At 40.3% G+C, this 14,463-nt stretch overlaps 1 protein-coding gene across 1 annotated transcript in view; it reads left to right on the forward strand.

The window, feature by feature from the left end:
* Positions 1–14,463, forward strand: part of PCSK5 (proprotein convertase subtilisin/kexin type 5) — a 467,206-nt gene that overhangs the window by 35,431 nt on the left and 417,312 nt on the right. The window contains exon 4 of the mRNA XM_021707170.1: positions 8,849–8,953. Coding sequence (XP_021562845.1) covers positions 8,849–8,953 — 105 coding nt within the window. The remainder of the gene's footprint in view (positions 1–8,848; positions 8,954–14,463) is intronic.

Raw genomic sequence — 14,463 nt, forward strand, 5'->3', positions numbered from 1 at the left:
TGAGACTCCGACTCAAAAAAAAAAAAAAAAGAAAACTAATCTTGACATTGACGGCATTGATAACACATTTGTTTGCATATTACCTGGTTGGATATGCTATTCCCAGATCTTTTCTCTTTTTGCCAGCATGGCAACATTCTTTGTTTCATATAAATCTAAAAGTCCAGAGCACTTATATGAATAGCATTCAATACGTGGAAAAGACTTTATTTTACATTCCAAAATTAAAATTTAAAACTATTAAACTATTATTTAGGCCGGGCACGGCGGCTCATGCCTGTAATTCCAACACTTTAGGAGGCCGAGGTGAGAGGATTGCCTGAGCCCGTAGGTTCGAGACTGGCCTGGGCAACATGGCAAGACCTTGTCTCTACAATAAATTTTAAAAAAAAACAAAAATATTTATTTCATGAGTTAAAGTAAAAACTTACCTAAACCAAGATTCTTTGCTCTTTTCCTATTCCTAACATTTGAATTTTGTTCCTACATATATATGTTTGTCATATCAAAATCTCAGATTTAAAACTGATTAAGAAAAAATTAAATACAGTAAGTCCTCACTTAACATTTTCAGTAGGTTCTTGGAAACTGCAACTTTAAGTGAAACAACATATAACCAACCCAATTTTACCATAGGCTAATTGATATAAATAAGAGTTAAGTTTTATGGCATATTTCTGGTCACAAAAATATCATCAACCTTCTAAGGCCAATATTACAGATTGAAATAAGTGTGAACTATACGTACATTTAAGAAGGATTAATAGAAATAAGTAAGATTTTTTTAAAAAAAGGAATACCTTTTGAGCCTCGTAGTGAAAGTATGGCTAAAAAAATACTTTCTTACTGATGTGAAAACATGAATGTTTCCTGGGGTAAGCACTAGAGCCAGATTTGGGGGCCAGGTTTCCTGCCCCCACAGTACAGGAATAAGCTCCTTCATATTCTTGGAGATACTTGGTGACTCTCTTTGCATCTGCTCAAAGTAGATGGAAATGACCCCAGAAAACATTCCATTTCTCTATAACTCATGGAAGGCAAGTTCTTAAACTTTGTGAGCTACTTTGTCATATGTAGAGTAGGGCTAACTATACCTGCTGCTTCCTGTTCTGAGGCTGCTGTGAAGGAATAACTGGCACTTGGTTTGGACGTCATAAATATTTGCATCAGATCTTTGCACTTCCATGACTTCTGCCTTAATATTTTCAAATTAATTCAATAGCCCTGTTATAATATCATTTGTGTTCAGTGATTTGACTAAGTCTTTAACTGTGATGAAATGAGGGAGCAGACTGAGAGATATAAAGACAGACTTTGGTGAATATGTGGTTGTTGGCAATAATTTCTTTATTTTCAACATATTTACACGGGACGCTCGTTTATTCATTAACCATTTATTAAGCATAAAGCATATGTTGCATTATATGTTACTGATCTACACAAAAATGGCTATGAAAAAACGAGTTAGAAACTTTCCCTGAGGTTTAAAGACATGTGCACTGTTGAGTTCCTCAAGGGAAGAGGGTCATTCATTCATTACTTCATTCTACACATTTACTGGGTGTGCCTGGCACTGTTAATAAGAGCTGAGGCTAACTGAACAGTGAATAAAGCAAAAACTCCTGCCCATATGGAGCTAATGTTCTAGTGGCAGAAGACAAACAATCAATGAAACACGCAAAGAGAATATATGATATGTTAGGTGGTGACAAGTATTACGGAGAAAAACAAATCGTGACCTGGAGATGCCATAGGGGTGACTGCAATTTTAAATTGGGTTATCAGAATAAGTCTCCTTGAGAAGGCAGCATCTGAACAAAGACTCAAAGACATCGAGGAAGGGAGGCCAAGCGATTTACTGTAGGGCTTTCAGACAGAGGAAGCAGGGTAAGGGCCCCAGAGTTGGGAGTGCTCTCAGTGACTGAGGAATGCAATCATGGCCACCTTATCGCTGGTTCTCCCTTCAAATGTTGTGGAGTCTAAAACACAGAGGTTTAGTTACAATTATTTTAACATTCTCACATTTGGCAAAGCGCTAAGGAAGCATCACACTTAACATTTTAATGAAGGGAAAACAGTATATCCACGCACTGCTTCTGTAAGTCTCTGTCTAAATTCGGAAATGAATTTCACAAGTAGAAGTTTCAGAATTTTCAGTTTGGGGCATTAGAAAGGGAAGCAAGAACGATGGTTTTGGTGACTTGGTTCTTTCCCATCTCAACTCCAGGTAACAGAGTTCTTTCATTTTTCAATATCCAGAGCGTTCGATACATTGTAAGTAACCAGATATCAAAAGGAACTTTATAACTTTTTTTGAAATCACTGGATGTTGGGTTATAATTTACATATCCCAAATGCAGCCATTTCTGTATAAAGTTGGATAAATGTTGACAAATGTATATACTCAGTGGTGTGCTGATAAATACTTAACAACCCATTATTCTGGGAGAAAAGAAATCCTTCACTTGCAGCCCTTGGCACATTTTTTTGTGATGTAAATACTTCCATTATTGTTGATGTAAGCCATTAACAAGATTCTGGAAGCCTCCAAGAAGGAGCTGGCTTCAGCACACATGGAGGCACTTACCTCTGATGGGATTATCATCACAATGGAGATGTAGAACATTCCAGTGTTGTTCTCCAGACTTCTCCCAGTCAATTCCCTACTCCACACCCAGGCCATCACTGATCTATTTTCTGTCACTGTACATTGGGTTTATATGTCCTAGAATGTCATATTAATGCAACCACCCAGTATGCACTTCTTTTGTGTCAGCATGACGTTTTGAAATTCATCCATGTTGTTACATATATCAGTAGTGCGATCTTTTAATTTTTTAAAAAATTGCTGGCTAGCACTCTATTATATGATTATGCCGTCATTTTAAAAAATTCACTCACTTATTGATAGATGTTTGCTTTATTTTCAGTTTGGGGCTATTATTTTAAAAATTATATGAAAATTTGTGTGTGACTTTTGTTTGGAAATAATGTTTTTATTTCCTTTGGGTAAATACCTAGAAACGAGATATCTAGATCATGAAGAGAGTGTTTCATAAGAATTCACTCAACGGTTTTCCAGAGATGTTGAACTATTTTGCACCCTCATCAGCAATGCATGAGAGTTCCAACCCACAATCTCTTTAAAACTCAGTGTTGTCAGTCTTTTGGATTTCAGCCATTCTAGTGTGTCTACAGTGCTATTTTGATTTTTGCATTTGAGCATTTTTTTCATGTTTATTAGCCATTTGTATATCATTTTTTGGCCCATTTTTTGTTAATTTGTTTGTAGAATGGAAATAAATAATTTTTGAAATAGGAGAACAGAATTTGGAGAAGTCTATAAATTGAAGAGGGCAGAAGGGAAAACAAGGCAGACAAGCAGTCCAAGAGAACTGACAAGTTCATCAAGGTGGCCACAGTGCCAGTGTCCTCAGTTCTTTATAACTAGGTGCTGAATTGTTACAGTTTACCTGGGTCCTATTTTCAGCACCAAAAAAAAAAAAAAAAAATCTCTGTCCCAAGAAATGCCCCAGTTCTGGGCAAATCCTCTGTAGCCTTTTGATTGCCATCCTACAGAACTATGTATAAGCTGCAGACCATAGGCAGGGAGTCATTAGACTAGTGAGGGTTTTAGTTGCAAGCTCAGGTGAAACTGCTTGTGGTGAACGAATTTGGGCCAATACCATGTAAAACGGGGGTCCCCTCCTCTCTCTGTTCAAAATTCACTGATTTGCTTGTGATATAAGAACTTAGGGACGTTGAGAAGGTTTCCTTCTACTGCTTGGGGGAAAAACTCCCATCCAATGATTGTATTTTGAGTGGGCTCATTTATTTGGCTTGAGTTATAATTTTCTGATCAAATCCAGTTGTCCCTGAAAAGATGAAGACATTGAGTATTGCCAGTCATTTATACCTTAGTATAAAATAGTTGACAGCCAGGCTCCGTGGCTCAGCCTGTAATCGCGCGCCTTTGGGAGGCTGAGGTGAGTGGATTGCCTGAGCCTGCAGGTTCAAGACCCGCCTGGGCAGCGAGACCTCATCTCTACAATAAATCAAAAAATTAGCCGGGTGTGGTAGCGCGCACCTGTAATTCCGGCTACTCGGAAGGCTGAGAGGAAGGATTGCCGGAGCCCAGCAGGTCGAGGCTGCGGTGGCCGGGAGTGGCCACTGCACTCCAGTCTGGGCGACTGAGTGAGACTCTAACTCAAAAAAAATAATAATAATTGACAAAAACCTTTCCTAAGAACATAATTTGGTTTGAGAAAGGGTAGTGACAGGACAATTCTGGGTGCAAAGTGTGGGATTACCGCGAAGGAAGAAAAAACACAAAAACTTGCCAGAACCAGAATGAAAGATGAAATTCATCAATTTAGTGGTGTTGTATTCAGATTGTGTTGCTAGGCAGGAAACTGTTTGTGTGTAACTATATGGAAGAAGAGCTTAAGAGGGCCAGGAGAGAGAAAATTATTCTCTCTTTCCTTTATGTAGTGTTAAGGAGAAGGTTGGGCTTTGGACTGCTTGCTATTGATTTTACACTTCATATACTCCTATTGTTCTTGATGTATTTATAAGATGTCCCTATGTTAGTGATATATTGTTTTTTGTTTTAGTCCTAGCTGCTATTGCATAACATAAACACAGTCGTCTTTTGTTTTACATTACCCCAGAGAAGCTAGACAAAAAGCCTGCTTATAGATAGTATTACAGCTCTGTTTTCATATACTGTCTTTTCTCTGAACAACTCTCGACAGTTGTGACCTTCTTCTTAATGCTTGTTAAATGCCCTCATCATGCTTGGTGCTGTCGGAAAACTGTAAAAGACACAACTCTTGCCAATAAGGGGCATGCATATTAATAGATGGGAGACATAAACACGCTTTTAAATAAAGATATTTATAAAATCCTAGAATGTGCTTATTTTGCTTGGATGAGACAGAATAATTGAACTAATGCATACTATCCTTTAGCAGTTGTCTTACAAACAGAACAAAACAAGTGTGTAGAGATGGCTCAACCCACAACCTTCAGAGCCATAACATGGGCAGAGTTAGTACTTCAGTTAAGGTAGAATTAAAGCATTTTTGCTGAAATTAGCCTGAATGTATCATTCTTTGCTATTCATACTAGAGATTTTGAACCACGTGCAGCTCTGCTATGTGTGGCTTTCATAACTCCAGGATTTTGATGTTTAAACCATTCATTCAGCAATCTTTTTCTGAGGTCCTATTCTGTGGCGAGCTATGATGTATCGGGAGCTGGGGACAAAACGGTGAGCAAGACAGATGAATTCTTCTTTCAGTGGCACACAGGCAGGTAGGGACGCAGAGATTAAACCAGTAATTGCACTAACCAAGCTATAACCACTGGTCCATATTCCTTCTTTCTTCTTTCGTTATTGTCTTCTCTTTCCTTCCTTTCTTTTTTTTTTAGTTGGAGTCTCACTCCATCGCCCAAGCTGGAGTGCAGTGGTGCACTCACGGCCATCTCAGGGACGACGTGCTGGGCACCGGCGATACTTGGGCCTCAGCCTTCCAAGTAGCCGGAACTGCAGGTGCGCACTACCACGCCCAGCTAATTTTTTGATTTCTTGTAGAGCGAGGTCTCACCAAGATGCCCGGCTGGTCTCAAACCACCGGCTCAGGCAGTCCACTCGCCTCGGCCTCCCAAAGTGCTAGGATTACAGGCTGAGCCACCGAGCCCAGCCTCTTTCCTTCCTTTCAAGTTAAGGTCTCACTCTGTCACCCAAGCACGTCTTGCCACAGCCTTGACCTTCTGGGCTCAGGTGATCCTTCTGTCTTTGCACCCCGAGTGGCTGGGATTATAGGTGTGCACTCAGCTAATATTTAAATTTTTTTTTTTTTGTAGAGACGAGATCTCACTATGTTGACTGGGCTGGTCTTAAACTTCTGGGCTCATGTGATCCTCCCACCTTGGCTTCCCAAAGTGTTGGGATAACAGGCGTGAGCCACGGCACTTGGCCTCATATTCCTATGATTCTATGGGATGATATGATTAATGAAGCTGACTTTGTCTGGGGGGTTTTGGGAGACTTCCTACTTGAGATGAGATATAAAGTATGAAGAAGAGGAGTGTAAATAGGGAGGGTGGAGGTAAGGGAGGTGTTGCAGGTAGAGGAAGCACGACAAGGTCAAGAACCTGATGAAGGGCCAGCATGGCCACAGTTCAAAAAACAAGGGCGAGTGTGATTTGAGTTAAGGCTAGAGAGTGAGGCTAGACCAGGTCCTGCAGACCTATAAGAGGATAATGGTCTTTATTGGATGAGTTAGGAGTAGTTCCTAGCATAGTATAAGAGTTTAATATGATATTGTTATTCTGATCTTCAAAAACTGTATCATGAGATATTATTTATTATTGTTTTAGGGACAGGGTCTTGCTCTGTTGTCCAGGCTGGAGTGTAGTGAGTGGTCATGCTCACTGCAGCCTTGAACTCTTGGGCTCAAGCGATCTTCCTGCTCAAGCAGCTGCCTGAGTAGCTGGGACTACAGGCAGGCACCACCACACCTGGCTAATTTTTAAATTTTTTGTACAAATGAAGTCTTGCTATGTCAGGCGAGTCTCAAACTCCTGGCCTCAAGCCATCCTCCCACCTTGGCCTCAAAGAACATTAGGGTTACAGGTGTGAGCCACCACATCCAGCCTGAAATAGGATTGTGTTAATTAAATACTACTTATCTGAAGAACTAAGAGAAGCCACTCAAGGATTTTAGGCAGTGGAACGACATATAACACAGCCTGATTTGTATTTTGTAAGCATCATTCCAACTATCGTGTGGAAAACAGATTTGAAGGGGAGGGTGGTGCTGATGGCTGTAAGAAGACCTGAAGCAACTATCCTAGTTGTTTGGTGAGATTCTTCCTCAGAGATTCTGATTCCTTTCCACGAGAACTACTGTAGTGAACCAGGGAACTCTTGACACAAGTTGCATGAGACGAAAACTCTAAGCTGTTGGGGATTTTAAGATTTTCTTGTAAAGGATTACGCAACCACTCCTGAATTCTGCCCTTAGTATACTGGAATCTTAAAACTGGCCTGCAAATCCCTCCATGAAACACTCCTGAAGGCTGGGGCTGGCAGCCCTGCCCTCTGTCTCATTGTTAGCGGCTGCTTCAGAGGCCAGGATCACCTAGATGAGCAGTTTCAGCTAGGATTTTGCTGCCCGCATTCTCCACTTGCTTTCAGAGTCCAGGATTTTTCTTCTGGGTAGGTCAGGGCAGTTTCCACTTGAATACAAACTGTGAGACTTCAGGCTTTTTTGTTTTTTTGAGCTTGGGTTTCAGGCTGGTGTGCAGTGGCACAATCATGGCTTGCCACATCCTCGATGTGCTATGTTCAGGCAATCCTTTCACCTCAGTCTCCTGAGTAGCTGGGATTACAGGTGTGTGCCACCATGCCTGGGTATTTATGTACGTATGTATGTATGTATGTATGTAGAGACGAGGTCTCGCTGTGTTGCCCAGACTGGTCTCGAACTCCTGGGCTCAAGCAATCCTTCCACCTTGGCCTTCCAAAGTGTTGAGTTTACAGGTATGACCCTTTGCACCCAGGGAGACTTCAGACTTTCAAATCCTAATGATGATGAGACATTTAAGTACTGCGTAAAGTCCCAATAAAGAGATAATTTCCCCGCATGGCACGGACATTGAATGGGATGGTGGTTGAAAATGTGATGAAAAGCGGGGGATTTAAACCTTTTATCTTGAAAAATTAACCTAGGCCAATGACTTTTTTTTGTTTGTTTTTAAATTAGGAAAGTCAAACTTTTGACTTGTCCATATTAGAAAACCTCCTGATGATAGTCATTCTTCCAGGGCAAAGCCATGAATGTTCTGGAGAAATAGCCACTTATCAATGTCAAAGAAAGGAACTTGAGCACTACAGTGGTCCTAGGAATTAAGCCCAAAGTCCAATTTCATAGAAAAGGAAACGGAGGCTTAGTTAAGTATATGCTATTTATCTCTGGTGATAGCCAGCTGGAATTAGAACCAAGCTCTCGTGTCTTTGTTGTATGATAAAGTTTCCATTCTGTGATCTGCATTTTATAATCTGCTGAGAAAATATGGTTGTTTGGAATTTTACTAATTTTTTACCCCCTAGTGGCTTATTTTTCAAAGCCATCCTAAACAGACCTAATTGTTTTTAGTTAAGGAACATAAACGAGAAGACTAAAATGTTAAAGAAATGGCGAAGATAAAGTACTTTGAACTGTTTACACAGAAAGCTTAGCTGATAGGCAGGCTATGTGACTTTCGTTTTTTTTTTTTGGAAATTGCCATTGCACTTTAAGCTCTGCAGTATATGAATAAGAGCTACGTATTTAAACTGTATACAGAAGTCAGGAAACAAACGAAGTCATGTTGTCTTTGTGAATGATCAGCTGCTTGGGACATGGTTCAAATGAACTATATAAATAATCGAACAAGGTCCTTCATTGCACATTTCTTGGAGCAAACAAAATGCAGTGTGTTTTTATAACTAGATAGCTATTTGATCCCCCCCCCACACACTTGGATATAGATTGATATAGAATTACTTAAAATGCTGCATATAAATTAAACATTAAAATAGAGATGCAGAGAGGCTAAGCTGCCCCATTAGAATCTTTAGTTCCGCAGTCACTGCCTCAAGGACACTCCATTTCATATCACATGTCCTTTTGAAAAGTGATCACCTAGGTTCAGGTAACATTTAAGCACAGCCAGCAGCTGCATAATTTATGGTCCTTTTTGTTTGTTCCTGTTTTAATGAAAAACAAGAAAACAGAAGTCTGTTTTCATACATTAATGCCTTTTCTTTTGTTCTCTCCTTCCCACCCTGCCTTTGCAGATAGGGGCCCTGAAGGACTACTACCACTTTTACCATAGCAGGACGATTAAAAGGTCAGTTCTTTCGAGCAGAGGAACCCACAGTTTCATTTCAATGGAACCAAAGGTAAGAAGAACCGGCTAGGTGGGGACCAAGAGGCAAAGCTTCTGCATTTTTCATTGGTGATAACACGTAGTTGCCGATGACCAGCACGATGAAGGTTCACATTTCTAGAGCTGTCATATTATCCTTTGGTCTAGTGTCTACACTTAGACAATGACAGGATTTCTACTGGTGTGCGGCTCTCATCCCAGTTGTAGGGGGGATACACAGGGATGAGTTCTTATGGAGAAATGAGGAGTAGGGGCGAGCAGATGGAGATTGAGAATGATTGAAGTTTTACGAATGAATACTTGCTGTTTACCTATTTGCATACAGATCTCAAGTTCTGTTAGCTCCATAGAAGAAGGGGTTTCTTCCAGAACCCTGAATCCTCATGATTTTATCTGGCGTTGAGTCACATAATTGGCAGCACAAGGTCTAGATCCTATCTCAGACACTTATAGTCTGAGTAAGGCTCAACTGCTTCTCCTGATACCAGTAAATCCAAGGGGCAGGGAACTGGTAGAAAGAAGTTTAATTCTGAGTTCGAATCCAGGGAGCAGAGCCGGACTCGAAGTCTTTCTAAAATGGTTCTACTCACCCTCCAGGCTTTTACAGTTCACTTTTATAGTCCAGAGTTGTCACTACCTATACAGTACCTATACATTAGCCACGTGACCAGCAGAGCATGGTATAGAACTTAAGTTACAGTTGCATTTTGCATTTAGATAATGACATTTAGCATAAAGGAAGTTTACAAGGCCCAAGACATCATGCATTGCAAAAGTTATACAAATCACAAGATTTAGGATTACATTGATACTATATAGTTTAAAGAAAGGGAGTAAATAAGGATTTACATCTTTGGGCTTAAGTCTGCAGGGAAGTCAAGGATCCCCTGAAGCTACTTACTGGGAGTGCATAGAAGAAAGGAGACTCTCAGAGATGCTTGCAGGAGCTCCCAAACACCTACCATGCCCTTCTCCAGGAGCTGTGTCAATATGGAGGGACATTAATGGGTCTCTGTATCAGGATAGGAGGAACAATGAGCACAGAAGGGGTGGAAACTGGCTCCTGCTCTTGGGAACTCATTAGGTATCATTTTTTTTGCACCAAGTCCTTTCCGGTTGAACAAACAACATATCCCTAGGAGAGCTTAGAAGGAGGTATGGTATGCCTAGGTTCTCCCATCTTAGGGTGGGGCAGCTTTGAAACTAAAACTCCGAGGTCAAATTAATGATCTACCCTTATTAATTAAGTTGGAGGAAGGAACTTCTGACCAAGAACTAATTGGCTTCTCAGACTCGTCCTTTGTGGGCTTGCTGTGTATGAGTAATTGATTAGGGTGTTTTTGCTTTTTTTCCCCCCATATGATTTGGGTTTACCATAAGAACTTGTTTTCAAAGAAATTGGTAAACAATTTCCTACAGTGAGCATTGCAATCTCAGAGAGTCCTAGAAAATTGCATTTAAAAAAAAATAAACAGTCCCCTATTTGAATTAATAAGCAAATAAGATTTGCAGTTTGTTGTCTTATCCTCTGTGATGTGTGCTTTACCTTGTTTAATTTTTTTCTGGAATGTTATGACACAGTGTTCATGATTGTGAAACTACATCTTGGTGGTTAGAAAAAGCACATTTCTTCTAGGTCCCAATTTTTCTGTGGGTTATGGGAACATCCCCTAATACTTTCACTTCAGGGGCCTGTGGATTGCTTTTTTCTCCCTTCGTCTCTATTCAGAAGTGAATTTTTCTGAAAAAGCAATTTGTTGGGACATTTCTGAATAGGCCAAAGTCACATTTTTCATCTGCAAAAACTTCTTTGAATTTTGGTAATTAAAACGATTCCGATGTCAGACCGCGTATGCAACGTCAATGAAATTGAAAACCAGGTACTATTAATAGTTGATTTGGGAAGTAAGGGCAGAACAGTAAATGAGACATTGTTTCCATGATGAAGGAAGTACGGAATGTAGAGCCATTTGAATCCTTATTGCTATCTCTGTCTTCGTTTCTTCTTACCTCAGTACATCAAATGGCTTATTGTGTGATCCAACAGAGTCCTTGGATGCTGGGTCACATAGTACTTGGAAGGCATATCCAGTTCACAGGAATAAGGCCACTTCGGGCCAGACCAAGTGAAAATAATCCTCAGAGTAGAGTACCTTACTCTCTATTCTGATGCCTTCTGCCAGTCATTCTCACCCAGCATTTACACAGGAGTGCCACAGTTCTACCAGTTTTGCAGTGGGGTCACCACAGAGAGGGGTTTGTCCATAATTTCTTTTAGATATTTCCTGTGGTTCACTCGTTCACTGACCATTTGAGTCCTAGCATAACAGGTCCTGCACAAGACCCTGGGGTTCAGTGATATAGTGGTGACATAAGGAAGTTTGCTGGTGGGGTCTCTGATGGTAGCTTTTAGTGAAGCCCAAGACATTGCAATTCTTCTCAGTGTCAGGGGCAAGGGATCAAAGGACATGGGAGTCTTTCTCCAGCTTCCTCCTTTAAAAACTTAGGCCCACCTAGGAGGAATTCCTATATACGCTTCCTAGAGTCTCTAAATGTTAATGTTTTATACATTTTGCCATACTTCCTTGATCACTCTTTTGTCTACTTTGTGTACACACACATACATATGCACACACACACACATATATATATGCATAGGTATGTCTGTATAAAAGTTTTTTCTCTCGAATATTTGAGAGTAAGTTATAGGTATGATGCTCCTTCAACTAAATACTAACTCTGTGTTTCTTAAAGGTAAAGACATTCTGTTTCATAACCATAAGTATAGTAATAGAAATTGGATATTAGCATTGATTCATTATTATTACCTACTGTATAGACTTTGTCCAAATTTTTTAATTGTCTGTTTTCAGGGCCAGGATCACATTTAGTTGTCATGTTTCTCAAGTCCTCTTTACTCTGTCATATTTCTTTGACTTTCTTTTTTTTTTTTTTCTTTTATGAGCTAGAGATTTTTTGAAGAATACAGGCCAATTATTTATTTGTTTGTTTATTTTATTTTATTTTATTTTGAGTTGGGGGTCTCACTCTGTCACCCAGACTGGAGTGCAGTGGCACACTCCCGGCCACCACAGCCTTGACCTGCTGGGTTCCGGTGATCCTTCTGCCTCAGTCTTCCCAGGAGTCAGAACTACAGGTGCACACTACCACGCCTGGCAAATTTTTGATTTATTGTTGAGACAAGTTCTCACCAAGGTGCCTGGGCTGGTCTCGAACCCGCGGACTCAGGCAATCCACTCGCCTTGGCCTCCCAAAGTACTGGAATTACAGGCTGAGCCACTGAGCCCGGCCTGGCCAGTTATTTTGTAGAATATTTCTCACGTTTGGTTTGCCTGTTTCCTTGTGATTAGATTCAGGTTTGGAAAGAAAACCAGAGAAGTGATATGTTCTCGGTGCATCGGGTTGGGAGGCACACAATATTGTTTTGTTTCATTATTGGGGGTGTTAACTTTGATCACATGGTTAACATGGCATTTTGCCGGGTTTCTCCACTTTAAAATTACTACAGGCATACCTTGGAGATATTGCAGATTCGGTTCTGGACTGTCACAATCAAGCAAATATTGCAATAATGCAAGTCACGTAAAAAAGTTGGTTTTCCAATACACGAAAAAGTTGTGTTTATACTATACTTTAGTCTACTAAGTGTGCAATAGCATTATGTCTAAAAATATATTCATGTCTTAGTTAAATGCTAATGAATCATCTGCGCCTTCAGCGAGTCCTAATCTTTTTTGCTTATGGAAGGTCTTGCTCTGATGTGGATACCTGCTGACTGATCAGGGTTATGTTCGCGGCAGTTTGGGGTGGCTGTGGCAATTTCTTAAAATCTAATAGCAATGAAGTTTGCCACATCAATTGACTCTTCCTTTCATGAAGGATTTCTCTGTAGCATGCAATGCTGTTTGATAGCATTTCATCCACTTTGGAATTGCCTCCGAAAATTGGAGTCAATCCTCTCAATTCCTGATGCTGCTTTATCAACTAAGTTCATGTAATATTCTGAATCCTTTATTGGCATTTCAACAACATTCACGGCATCTTCACCAGGAGTAGATTTCATCTCAAGAACCACTTTCTTTGCTCTGCCTCAAGAAGTTACTTACCATCCATTCAAGTTTTATCATAAGATTGCAACATTTCAGTCACATCTGCAAGCTCTACTTCTAATTCTGGTTTTCCTGCTGTTTCCACCACATCTGCAGAAACTTCCTCCAATGAAGTCTTGAACCCCTCAAAGTCAACCATGAGGGTTGAAATCAACTTATTCCAAACTCCTGTTAATGTTGATATTTTGACTTCCTCCTATAAATCACAGATGTTTTAGCCTCTGGAATGGTGAATCCTTTCCAGAAAGTTTTCAGTTTACTTTGCCCAGATCCATCAGGGGATTCACTGTCGATGGCAGTTATAGCCTTATTAAATGTATTTCTTAAAAAGACTTGAAAGTCAAAATTCCTCCTTGATCCATTGCAGCAGAATGGATGGTGTGTCAGTAGGCATGAAAACAGCAATTATCTCCTTGTACATCTCCTTCACAGCTCTTGAGTGACTAGGTGTATTGTCGATCAGCAGTAATATTCTGAAAGAATTTTTTTTGTAGCAATAGGTCTCAACAGTCAGCTTAAAATATTCAATAACCCATGCTGTAAACAGATGTGTTGTCATACAGGCTTTGTTTTTCCATTTATGGAACATAGACAAAGTAGACTAAGCATAATTCTTAAGGGCCCTAGGATTTTTAGAAAGGTAAATGAGCATAGACTTCAACTTGAAGTTACCAGCTGCATTAGCCCTTAACAGGAAAGTCAACCTGTCCTTTGAAGCTTTGAAGTTAGGCATCTACTTCTCTCTAGCTGTGCAAGCCCTAGGTGACATCTTTTTTTTTTTTTTTTTGGAGTTGGAGTCTCACTCGGTTGTCCAGACTGGAGTGCAGTGGCTGCTCCCGGCCACCGCAGCCTCTACATGCTGGTCTCCGGCGATCCTTCCGCCTCGCCGGAATTACAGGCATGTGCTACCACGCCCGACTGATTTTTTGATTTATTGCAGAGATGAGGTCTCGCTGCCCAGGCGCATCTCGAACCTGCAATAGGAAGCTGTTTCATCTACACTGAAAATCTGTCTAGCGTAGCCACCTTCTTCAATTATCTTAGCTATTTCTTCTGGATAACTTGCTGCACCTTCTAGAGATGGCTTGTTGGTTGGTTTGAGCTTCTATCCATACCACTAAAACTTTCTCCATATCAGCAAGTGGGCTTTTTCACTTTCTTATCATTTGTGTGTTCACAAGAGTAGCACATTCACTGTCCTTGAAGAACTTTTCCTACGCATTCACAACTTGGGTAACAAAACGCCTAGGCTTCTGTCTCAGCTTTCCACATGGATTTCTTACTAAGTTTAATCATTTCTAGATGTCGATGTAAAGTGACAGACATGTGACTCTTCCTTTCACTTGAACACTTAGAGGCCATTGTAGGGCTGTTTCTTTTTTTTTTTTTTTTT

The sequence above is a fragment of the Carlito syrichta genome, unplaced genomic scaffold, assembly GCF_000164805.1.
Source record: "Carlito syrichta isolate Samal-C Ts95f unplaced genomic scaffold, Tarsius_syrichta-2.0.1 Scaffold316420, whole genome shotgun sequence".
In the NCBI taxonomy this organism is placed as follows: Eukaryota; Metazoa; Chordata; class Mammalia; order Primates; family Tarsiidae; genus Carlito; species Carlito syrichta.